The sequence below is a fragment of the Rhincodon typus genome, chromosome 33 (assembly GCF_021869965.1).
Source record: "Rhincodon typus isolate 14 chromosome 33, sRhiTyp1.1, whole genome shotgun sequence".
Taxonomy (NCBI): Eukaryota; Metazoa; Chordata; class Chondrichthyes; order Orectolobiformes; family Rhincodontidae; genus Rhincodon; species Rhincodon typus.
Genome location: NC_063364.1, coordinates 28,340,089 through 28,352,576, shown reverse-complemented (window position 1 = coordinate 28,352,576; position 12,488 = coordinate 28,340,089). Strand labels below are relative to the sequence as shown.

Below are 12,488 nucleotides of genomic sequence, written 5' to 3'. Positions count from 1 at the left end.
GCATAGAACTGCTGTTCTCTGGGAAAAGAACCATCTCTTGCCATTTAATCTGGATCAAGCCTTAAAGTAATGGTGACTTGTGCTGTGTAACCTGTTTAATTGAAAGAAATTTTCAACTTGAGCAGACTTTATGCTTCATGTTATGACCTCAATCACGTTCCATTTTTAAACGCTCCTAAATGAGAAATTAGGTCAAATGAGTGAGATTGTCACGCTCATTCTTTCAGATGTTAATGTCTGAAAGAAAACCCGAAAGAACTGTGGATGATGCAAATCAGAAACAAAAACAGAAATTGTTGGGAAAGCTCAGCAGGTCTGGCAGCATCTGTGGAGACAAATCAGAGTTAACGTTTCAGGTCAAGTGACCCTTCCTCAGAACAGAATTTCTGTTATTAATGACTGAAATTTCTGAATTTCACATTTCTGGATCTGCTGTAGTACTCCCCATGCCATATTAACTGTTCCTCTCTTTCTGCGCTATATTCATATTAAGATTTATCCTCATCTTAATCTTTTCCCAATGGGAGTGGCCCCCCTTATCTCCCTCAGTTTCCCTTCCCTCTAATTGCCAGGGAGGTATAGTGTAGTGGTAATGTCCCTGAGCTAGTAATCCAGACCCCCATTAATGTTCTGGGTATGTGGGTTCAAATCTCACCAAAGTAGCTGGTGGTGTTTGAATTCAATAAAAGAATTAGCCTAATGATATTCTTGTAAAATCCCTAGTTCTCTCATACCCTTTTGGGAAGGAAATCTGCATGTGATTCTTGTCATGCAATGTGGTTAATTCTTAACTGTCCTCTGGGCAGTTAGGGATGGGCAATAAATGCTAGTCTAACCAATGGCACCCACCTTGCGTGAATGAAAAAAAAATTCCTTTTTGATTTTTTTATTGATTTATGGGATGAGGGTGTCGCTGGCCAGGCAGCATTTATTGCCCATTCCTAATTGCCCAGAGGGCAGTTAAGAGTTAACCACATTGGTGGTTGACCCACTGGAACACCCAGCCTATACACTCTACTGAAGAGCTTCTGTAGCCCCTGCTTATCTTTTAAGGGTAATTGTTGCCTGTGATTTCGCAAAATAGATGGGCCCTTCTGCTTCTGTGAATACGTGCCATCAACTCCCTCTTAATCCCAGCGTCTTGCTCAGGATTCTGAACAAACTCATACCTGGTCACTCAGTGGAAAATGAGTTGAGTTTGAAATTGGAGAAATTATTCTGATTTTTATTCAGTCATAAGGTACAACGTCTCCATTGATGAACGCAGATATACACCCAGGGCGCTGTTTGATGACAACTTTGAGAAATACATTCACAGCAACATCACCATGGAACCTGAATTAGAGACTTGTGATCAATTCTATTTTCACGTTCTGGTAAGTACCAACCACTGGCCTGTCCCACCTAGACTGTCTGACACGACCCTCTTCCTTCTTATAGGCTCATTTTTTAAAATAGGAGACTTGTCACACCTATCCTCCTTTAATTCATTCCCTCTCAAGGCCTTCCCTTCTTCAGAATCTACCACCAATTATATTAAACAAAGAATTGCGGATGCTGGAGATGTGAAATAAAAACAGAATGTGCTGGCAAAACTCAGCAGGTCTGGCAGCATCTGTAGGGAGAAATCAGCTTTGTTGTCTGATTTCCTTTTGTTAATACCAGCAGGATTCTATAATTCATCCACAGATGTGCCTGATACTGGCTGGACCAGCATTTATTCTTCATCCCCAATTTCCTTTAGAAGGTGGTGGTGAGCTGCCTTCTTGAACCACTGCAGTCCACTGTGCTGAGAGGAGGGAGGGTTCCAGGTTTTTAACCCAGCGAAGGAATGGGGATATATTTCCAAGTCAGGATAATATATGGGTCGGAGAGGGCTTTGCAGATGGTGATGTTTCCATGTAACTGCTTCCATAAACCTTCTAGATGATTGAGAGTGCAGGTTTGGAAGGTAACACGGTTTGGAGCTGGAGGAACACAGCAGGCCAGGCAGCAAGAGAGGAGTAGGAGAGTTGACGTTTCGGGTCTGGACCCTTCTACGTGCTCCACATCTTGTTAGCTCAGACTCCAGCATCGGCAGTTCCTACTATCTCTGAGTGAGTTTTGGAAGGTGCTGTCTAAGGATCTTTGGTGTGTTAAACCATTCTTACAGATTAACAAAACAGTAATACCACAAACATTGTTTTAACCGATGCCTTATGAAGCAGCACTCTCGATAAACTGGCAAAAATTATACACCTCAAATATCACAATGTTTACGATATTATTCTGTCCAAATGTTATAGTTTTTCGATTTATTCACCTCAATGTAAATATGTTGTTCAAATGAATGGCCACATAAAATATTGGCAGTTGATTCAATTTCAAGTCAATTTCTCCACAAATACCATGATGTCTGAGTAGTCAGTTGAGGGTGAGTGAGAAGGCTGTCTGCCATAAGATTTATTTAAGGCAAAGCTACACTATTATTTAAGTGATTTATGCTGTAAATAAAGTATAACAGTGATGTGCAGACCCCTGCATTACATTTCTATTACTGAGCTTGAGGTTCTACATTGATCATGTGGACCTCTTGATTATCCAGAATATTTGATAAACCGGCACATTCCTGGTCCCATAGGTGGTGGATAATAAAATGTTTGCTATAATTGAACATCCTGCTTGTACTGAGACTCCATACTGGGTGAATCAGGGAGGGTTTTATAATGGGGTGGTAGTCCCCCTACCTCTGGGCTAGAAGGCCTGGATTCAATTTCTACCTGCTCCAGAAATGTGCCTGATTAAATATATCTACCAGTTGCATCAGACCAGTCTGTCTCATTCGCAAGATTTCCTCCTGGGTTGTCCTTGCCTGGTTATCTGGGTTTCTCCAAAGTAGAAGACGGGTAAGACAGGAATTCCCCAGCACCAACTTTGGCCCAATCAGAACAAAAGGAAGAAGGAGTTCCCTTTGCTCAGGGCATCAGGAAATACAGAGACTTTGCCTGGACATGTGCACTGAATGTGCTCATTGAATTGTCATGTTATTGGATACACTGCAACTTCCTCGGCCAAACCTCAGCTCCAACTTGCTGCCCCTTAGGCTGGCACAATGGGTGTTATTAGATTGAGGTGATGGGATCCTCACAACCCCCAGGTCCCCTCTTTTGAGAATCGGAGCCTGTTGGTTTTTCTCTACTCAACAGTGCTACTGAGGAGGAAGTGGGTCTTCCTGCTAATGCACTCACTGAGGCCTCGGTTTAGGGAGTGATGCAGGCACAAGTGAGTAATAGTCGGAGAGTATTGGTGGGTTAAGGGTTGCAGACTTAGGGGGGGATATGGGACCTATAGCAAGGGCAGGGGAATGGTCCTTTGCAGGCTTTCTGCTCTCCCTCCACCCATTCTCAGCCCTTCTATCAGGCCCTGAAAGCTTCTGTACAAGGGACATACCCTCACACCCCCAAGCAATTTTGTCACAATCCCCACAGGGTGAGCCCCCTTTTCCACTGTCTGCAGCTGGGCTAATAACAGTAGTCGGGGATTGAAGCCTGGGCGTTGCCATTAATTGGCCAGATAAGGGTCTTATTTAGCAGATTGGGAAGGTCATTGAGGGCCTGCCCCCCAACAGACTTCACCAGGATTGGAAAGTGGTAGGGTCCCCGCCCCAACACCCTCCCATCTGATTAAATGCCCCTTCATCTCCAAACTCCTCGGAAGAGGGCAATAAATTCCCCTGCCGTGTCACTAACGGGGTGAGCATGAACCTTCATCCTTGGCATGATTTGAGGAGGAGCAGTTGGCTCAAATTCCTGCGAACATTCTTCCCTTGACCAATACAAGCAAAACCAAACCAGCTGCTCATTTCTCCACTTTGTGAGTTGAGGGACTTTGCCATTTTGCGAACATACTGTCAATGACTTCTCATCAATAGACATTCTTCGGTAATGAAGGGTTTGTGAATGCCCAAATAATTCCAAATTAGGGTTTTGTGGTGCAGTGGTAGCGTCCCTGTCTGTGGGCCAGAAGATCCAAACGCGAGTTACAGACATGTTGTAACAATCTGAACAGGCTAATTCAAAATACTAATAACTCCAAGTTGGTGTCTCGTGGTGCAGTGATAGTATTCCTATCTCTGGGTTAGACAGTTAGGTATAAATCCCACTTGCTGCATAGTTGTGTTGGAACATGTGTCAACAGGTTGATTAAATATAACTCCAAGTTCTTTCGTTTTCATTTTATCTCCAACACTTGTTATCATTGACCACAAGGGGAGGCAATGGTCTAGTGGTATTGTCACTGCAGATAATGTTCTGGGGACCCAGGTTTGAATCCCACCACAGCAGATGGTGGAATTTGAATTCAATAAATACCTGGGATTAAGAATCTAATGATGACCATGGATCTATTGTCAATTGTTGGGGGAAAAACCCATCTAGCTCCCTAATGTTCTTTAGGGAAGGAAACACCATCCTTAACCTGGTCTGGTCTACATGTGACTCCAGTCCCACAGCAATGTAGCTGACACTTAACTGCTCTCTGGGCAATAAATGCTGCCTCATACCATGAATGAATAAAGGGGGGGAAAAAAAACCTCCTGTAGTTTGTTTCTCCAGATCTCCTTGTGAACTGGTCCCTTTTTTCCAGGATACGCTGGATTACGTGAGACCCATTGGATTTATATTGGACTTTGGCCTCTTGGACCCAGAATACGGCCCAGTCCTGGATGATGGGTGGCCGACCACAACCAGGACCACGGTAGGTGAAATAACGGCCACTTCTAACAACTGCTTTCCTTTCCCTTCTGAGGTATGCTTCTGATTTTGTAGCTATGCTCTTGTCAACAGCATGAACACACTCTGTTTCTCATAAACTGGCGTGGGCACAGATCACACTGCTCTGTGGTGTGGTACGCCAGTGCGCAGATTTGGGGAAGAACATGTAATTATTTCGCTCAAAGCACTAAATCAAGGACATTGTCACAAACCTATTTAGGATGTTGCTGCACATAGAAGCCTGACTCTAAAACAGGGTGTGGTGGTGTCGTGGTTATGTAAATGGCTAGTACTCCACAGGCCTGGATTAAGCAATCCTGACATTGTGAATTCCAAAGGCAAGTTGGATTTCATCTCTTTTAAAAGGCTGGCAATTTAAAGCTTTTAAGCAATAATAAATAGACTGTTAGATAGTTGCAAAACCCTTAGGGTCAGAAATATGCCATCCATCACAGTCTGGTTTATTTGTGACTTCAGTTGTGCGCCAATTTAATTATCCTTAGTCCGCGCCACACTCCCTACCAACCACTTCACCCTGCCCGGTACCTTCCCCTGTAACTGTAAAAGAGGTAACACCTGCCCACACACCACCTCCCTCACCTCCATTCAGGGCCCTAAACAGTCCTTTAGGTGAGCCAGAGTTTCACCTGCATCTCCTCCAACCTAATCTACTGCATCCAGTGCTTCCGATGTGGTCTTCTCTATGTCAGTGAGACCAAATGTAGACAAGGTGACCGTCTCTCCAAGCATCTTCACCTGGCCTATAGTGGCCAACCTAACCTCCCGGTCACTGCCCATTTCAACTCCCTGTCCCTTCTGAAATGTCCTTCCTCAGCCTTCTCCAGTGTCGCAGCGACTCGCAATGCAAATTTGAGGAACAACACCTTATCTTCCACCTGGGCTCCCTACAGCCCGAAGGACTCAACATTGAGTTCTCTAATTTCAAATAACCTTCCCACCCATCCCCCGGCTCCCTTTCCAGTCTTGCCTCCTTCCTTCCATTCTACCTTCTGACCCTCCCTTCCAGCCACCAATTGGGTTTATCCCTCCCATTGACCAACCAGGTCGTACCTACTGCCAGTGTCCGCCTATCACCACCATTCCGCTACCCCCTCTCTTTTTGTGCAGCTCCCCCTTACCCCCACATCCAGTCCTGAAGAAGGGTAATACCCGAAACATTGACTGCTCTTTTCCTCGAGATGCTGCCTGGCCTCCTGTTTGTTGACCTAATTATCTCTTAACTGTGCTCTGAAGCAGCTGAGAAAATTGTGCAACTGTGTAGGGATGGTCCAAAAAGATCAGGTTTGCTGATCACGTGACTTCTTGAAAGTATTTGTTTTTAACTGTGAGTACGTGTTAGTTGATAATGAATGCATGCGTATAAAACTTTAAAACTCAGTGCTTATTCATATTCGCTAAGTTCAATAAGAATTGTGTGTTGCTGGCAGCTCAGTGACCTTAGCTAAGCCAGCTAATGTGAGTTATAGCATGTGTCAGCCACGGTGCAGGCAGTAGCACTCTCCCCTTTGAATCATCTGGTCCTGGATTCAAGCCCTGAGGGCTTCAGCACATTAAGACTCATTGTCAATACTCCAGTGGAGGACTGAGGGAGCCTTGCACTGTCGAAGGTGCTGAGATGTTAAATCCTACTCCTATCTGACTGCAGGAGAAACAACCATGCAGACTTTTTCTTAAATGGGAAGAGGTTGGAATGTGTTTATGTACAAAGAGAGGCGTCTTTGTTGATAAGTCACTGAAGGCTAACATGAAAGTGCAGCAAGCTATAGGGCATGTTAATGGAATGTTACTTTTATGGCAAGAGTACAGGTATAGTGTTTCAGTTGTATCGGGGCTTGGTTAGACTACACCTGGAGTACTGAGCAACGTATTGGTTTCCTTATCTCAGGAAGGGTATTATTGCTGTAGAGGGAGTGCGATGAATTTTATTTAAGACTTGTTTCTGGGATGGTGAGACTGTTCTATGAAGAGAGATTGGTCAGTCTGGGTCTGTATTCTCTTGAGTTTCAAAGAATGAGAGATGATCTCATAGAAACTTACAATATATTTACAGGGATTACACAGGGTCGTTGCAGGTCAGATATCTCCCCTAGTCGGGTTGTCTCAGGCCAGGGGACATAATTTAAAAATAAGGGGGATGCAAACTTCAGTCTGAAATGACGAGAATTTGTTTACTCAGAGGGTTGGGAATCTTTGGAATTCTCTCCTACAGAAGGCTGTGGAGGTTCAGTCTTTGCGAGTATGTTTAAGGTAAAGATTGACAGGTATCTGATGACTAGTTGGGGGGTGGGGGTCCAGGGTTACGGTAATGGGTGGGTAAAAGGCACTGAAGTGTTTGATCAGTCATGTTCGTATTGAATGGCCTACTCATGTTCCTACGTTGCCATGTCGATTGGATGTAAAAGAAACCTTGGGACAATCCCAAAGTAGAGCAGGGGAGTTATATCAGTGCCGGGACTATCCTGCAAATATTTATCCCTTAACATCACGAAAACAGATGAGTCGGATATAGTCTATTTCGTAAAAACATGTTGGGAGAATCTGGACGTTTAGTCTGTAATGCCAGCAGAAGAGAACTGCACTCCTCTTTGTTTACAAGTTATAAAATCCAACAAGTCAGGCACCATGCCTTGCTAATAACAACAGTGCAGCTCAGCAAAAAGCTCCCGCGTCCATCTGGTGGGGATAGTCCAGCGATGGTTTAACCCATAAACATTTATCTCAACAGCAAACAGCAACTTGTCACTCCGTCGCAGAAGAAGAGATGAATTATCTCTGAATCTCAGGGAAAGGTCATGTTTGCAGAATGACTTCAACAGTGGGAAATTATTATTGAAGGCAGCACGTCAGCCTTTGAGCAGGCGATTCACCCCTGGCCCCGCACCATCCCTCTCCCCACCCTTACTCACACTGTGGCTGGGCTGCACTCCAGAACACCTCAGATACTTGACCAGCTACTGAATGGGAAGGTTGAGTGCCAGAATCCATTGGGTTTCAGCTGAATGAGGCTGATATCATTGGGAAAGGCAAAAGTCCAACTTTACATCTCACCCCCTACACTACACTATCCCCCACCCCACACCCCCTCACCACAACTCCTCCAGCCTTCTCCCACCCCCACCAAAATCCCTAAACCCGGCTCCAGACTGCAGTTATACACTCACGTTCTGACTCGTGTCTGACGGGAGTTAGTGTGATCTTTAATCACTATCCTGATGGATCTTTATTTGTAAGCACCCTGTGCTGTGGAGTCAAGCCATGCAGACTAGAAAAATCCCCAACCTGATCTCAGTTTACGCTGAGTTAAGGTGATCTTAGTTACTACGTAATTCCTGGATTTGAATAAGACTTAACACCTCTTTGAAAAGTCTCGGAACGCTGTGGAGAATACCCTCACTGCACTGCACTGTTTCTCCGTGGTTCTAAGTCACTTATTAACCGTGCACACATGGCAACCATTTTGCAGTTGTACCATCCCAGGAGCAGTGAAGGGGATCCTGTGGCATAGTAGTAGTGTCCCTACCTGTGAGCAAGGAGGCCCAGGTTCAAGTCCCACTTGCCCAGATAGGGAACCATTGAGATACTGTGTTTATGGTAGAGTGATAGCAATTAAAACAGAACTTAACAATTCCATGATGAATCAATGCTCTGTGTCTCCTAACCCTTTGGAGTTTGATTACAGTTCAGGGAGAGAGATGAATGCAATAGTTCTGTTCAGAGTGGGCTACTCACTCTGATAATGAAGCACATCATGGTTACAGGGAGAATGGTCTGGTTTATTGACATTTTTCCATTCCAATGCAGCTTGGTTTCTGGAGTGATTGTGGTGAAGATGAACATTGTGATCCTGATCTGGGGCTCCGAGCTCGTGCTGATATTTATGGTTCCAGGTGAGTGACCAGTAACAGCTCAATCATGTGTTTCCATTGGAACCCTTTCACACACAATTTTCGCCCTTCCCTTTTTCTCCCATGCTCGAGTGTTGACGTCTGTGTGGAGTTTGCACATTCTCCCTGTGTCTGCGTGGGTTCCCTCTGGGTGCTCCGGTTTTCTTCCACAGTCCAAAGATGTGCAGATTAGGGTGGATTGGCCATGGGAAATTGCCCATAGTGCTCAGGGATGTGCAGATTAGGGGGATTAGCCATGGGAAATGCAGGGTTACAGGGATAAGGTAGGGGGTGAGTATGGTGGGGTGAGTATGGTGGGGTGCTCCTCAGAGGGTCAGTGTGGACTTGATGGGCTGAATGGCCTGCTTCCACACTGCAGGGATTCTATGGTTCTATGATCTGCTCCATCCTGCAGCAACCCCCCTCCCCCACCGCCATACTGCCCAGTGACTGAGATAATGAGGATGAATTAGCTATTCCCTTTTGGAAGCCTGATCCTGTGTTCAGTTGGTGCCAACTTGTTTTATACTGCAGGGGTCACTGGTCGGGATGGGGAACCTGGCTGATATTCTGATCCACCTGATCCTCCTGAGGAGAAAAAGGCAACTGATTGTAACTGCCTTAGTGTTGACATCACAGTACCACAGTCAGCTCAGAGGCTGACCTGTTCCTAGCTCACTCTCCTTCCATCTCTCTCGTTCCCTCTCTGTCCTCCTTCTCTCTCTTCCTTTCTCTGTTCTCTCTCTGTACTCTCTCTCTGCTGTCTCTCTATCCTCTCTTTCTGTTCCCTCTCTCTCTATCCTGTCTCTCTGCCCTCTCTCTCTCTCTCTCTCTATATATATATCCTCCCTCTCTCTATCGTCTCTCTCCCTCTGCCCTCTCTCTCTATCTCTATAATCTCTCTCTGTCCTCTTCCTCTTGCTTTGTCCTGTACGTGTGTGTGTGTGTGTGTGTGTGTGTCCTCTCAAATGGTTGGAACGCAAGTGATGCATTCAGTCAATTCTCATTCTCAATGAGAATTTCCCAGACCCGGTCACTCCCTTTAAATTCTGAGGGAAAATAGTGAAACTGGGCTGAGGGCTCAGGTGACATTTAATCAGAAACTCCACAGAGAAAGAAGGGTTCTGATGATCACCTCGAAATGTGAATGTTGTCAGCACTGGCCACACATTGGTCACAGGATTGTGAAATTCATGGTAGCAGTGTGAACCAATTCTCTTGAGACTTGTTACAAAAGTCTAATAAAACACAGCTGATGTGATCTGGCACCCAAACAACTCCCTCCTGTCTTTCAGCCAATTCCCCTTCACTGTTGAAAACATAAGGAGGAGAATCTCTGTGGATGCCTGGCTGGAAAACAAGCGAGAGAACGCTTATGGTACTGTGCTCAATGTCACTTTCTCCAGGAACCTGCAGTTTGCAACACTCATACAGAAGGTAAGGCGTCCTTTGAGGAAGCACCCTCACCTTTCCCAGTCCAGCTGTGATACTGTGGAAAACCCAGCCCAGGGTAGAACACCTCACTGTCCTGGTCACTCACTCACAATGCACCGTGCCCATTGTATGACAGATACAGAATTCTGACACTAATGCTTGTTGGTAAGTCACTTTCGAAATCAGCAGCTATTAAAGCAAAAAGGCAATGCCTAAGAACCCAGGAGCTCGGTCATGCATAGACTTGGCATGAGCTTTGTTGCATATTTAAACACAGTCAATTTGACCTAAAAAGATTGGATTCTTTCTCAATCACAGGGAACACTGTTGTGGAGCTGAAACAGCTCAAAACTATATTTCAGTCTCCATTCATTACAGTTTTTGTTTTAAAATTCTCTCACTGGACAGGTGAACCCTTCCATAAAACGTTCAGCCATAGGAGCAGGAGTAGGCCATTCAGCCCATCGAGTCTACTCTGCCATTCAATGAGATCATGGCTGATCTGATAATCCTCAACTCCACTTTCCTGTCTTTTCCCCATTACCCTCAGTTCCCTTCCTGATTAAAAATGTGTCTATCACAGCCTTGAATATACATAATGAACCAGCCTCGAGATAGATATATTCATTGTGATTACTTTTATTGATAGTCTGATGCATTACGCTGAGCAGTTATTGAAGTTACTTCGACTTTGCGCTGCTTAGGTCAGCGACTGACAAGCCAGGAATCACTGACACTGGATCAGCATCCCCTGAAATGTTCCCCATGTGACATCAAACCTATCCCCCTCACTTAACTCCAGCCCACACCTACCCCTACCTGCCCCTCAGCAGCAACCATCTTATCCCCTTCACAGGCAACAATGTTACATGACCGTTATAATTATAAAAAGAATTTGATCAAACATACTCAGTGCTTTCTATTAAAATGTCCCTGCCAAGTACTGAGCAGTCACAAATTGTGCCTGGTTGATTGCTGTCTGACATGTTCTCCGGGGAGGTTGATAGGGAAAGATTAACAGTTCCGCTGCCTGCTGCAATTATATTTCCTGTGCGTGTGTGTGCATGTGTCTGTGTGTCAACGTGTGTCTAAATGTGTGTATGTGTGTCTGTTAGTATCTGTGTGTGTGGGTGCATGTGTTTATGTGTGTCTGTGTGTGTGTGTATGTCTGTCTATGTGTGTGTGTCTGTGTGTCTCTGTGTGTGTGTATCTGTGTATCTCTGCATGTCTGTCTATGTGTGTGTGTGTGTGTGTGTGTGCGCGTGCGTGTATGTGTGTGTGTGCGCGCATGCGTGTATGTGTGTGTGTGCGCGCGTGCGTGTATGTGTGTGTGTGCGCGCGTGCGTGTATCTGTGTGTGTGTGTGCGCGTGCGTGTATCTGTGTGTGTGCGCGTGCATGTATCTGTGTGTGTGTGTGCGTGCGTGTGTGTATGTGTGTGTGTGTGCGTGCGTGCATGTAGCTGTGTGTGTGTGTATGTGTGTGTGTGTGTTTATCTGTGTGTCTGTCTGTCCATGTGTGTCTGTGCGCATGCACGTGTGTGTGGGTGTCTGTGTGCATGTGTCTATGTCTGTCTGTGTGCATGTGTGTGTGTGTCTATGTCTGTCTGTGTGTATGCCTGTGTGTCTGTGTCTGTGTGTGCGTGTGTGTGTGTGTCTATGTCTGCCTGTGTGTATGCCTCTGTGTGTGTGTGTGTGTGTGTCTATGTGTGTTTGTGTGCATGGCTGTGTGTGTGCGTGTGCGCGTGTCTGTATGTATCTGTGTGTGTGTCTGCGCACATGTGCGCGTGCGTGAGTCTGTGTGTCTATGTGTGTATGTGTGCATGTGTCTGTGTGTCTATGTGTCTGTGTGTCTATATGTGTCTGTGTCTTTGTGTGTCTGTGTGCATGAGTCTGTGTGTGTGTGTGTGTATGTCTGTCTATGTGTGTGTGTGTCTGTGTCTGTGTGTGTATCTGTGTATCTCTGCATGTCTGTCTATGTGTGTGTGTGTGTCTGCGTGTGTGTGTCTGTGTGTATCTGTGTGTGTCCGTGTGTTTGTCTGTGTGTCTGTCTGTCCATGTGTGTCTGTGCATATGTGCGTGTGTGTGTGCACGTGTCTGCATGTGTGTATCTGTGTGTGTTAGTGTGTGTTTGTCTGTGTGTCTGTCTGTCCATGTGTGTCTGTGCGCATGTGTCTATGTCTGTCTATGTGCGTGTGTGTATGTGTGTGTCTATGTATGTCTGTGTGTGTGTGTGCGTGTGTGTGTCTATGTCTGTGTGTGTGTGTGTGTATGTGTGTCTGCGTGCATGTATCTCTGTGTTTGTCTGTGTGTCTCTCTGTTCTTGTGTGTCTGTGTGCATGCTCATGCGTGTATGTGAGTGTGTGTGTGTGTGCATGTGTCTGTCTGTCTGTGTGCAAGT

At 45.5% G+C, this 12,488-nt stretch overlaps 1 protein-coding gene across 1 annotated transcript in view; it reads left to right on the top strand.

The window, feature by feature from the left end:
• The window catches only part of itga11a (integrin, alpha 11a), a 116,423-nt gene that overhangs the window by 96,754 nt on the left and 7,181 nt on the right, over positions 1–12,488 (top strand). The window contains exons 17-20 of the mRNA XM_048615755.1: positions 1,234–1,376; positions 4,624–4,734; positions 8,574–8,659; positions 9,952–10,093. Coding sequence (XP_048471712.1) covers positions 1,234–1,376; positions 4,624–4,734; positions 8,574–8,659; positions 9,952–10,093 — 482 coding nt within the window. The remainder of the gene's footprint in view (positions 1–1,233; positions 1,377–4,623; positions 4,735–8,573; positions 8,660–9,951; positions 10,094–12,488) is intronic.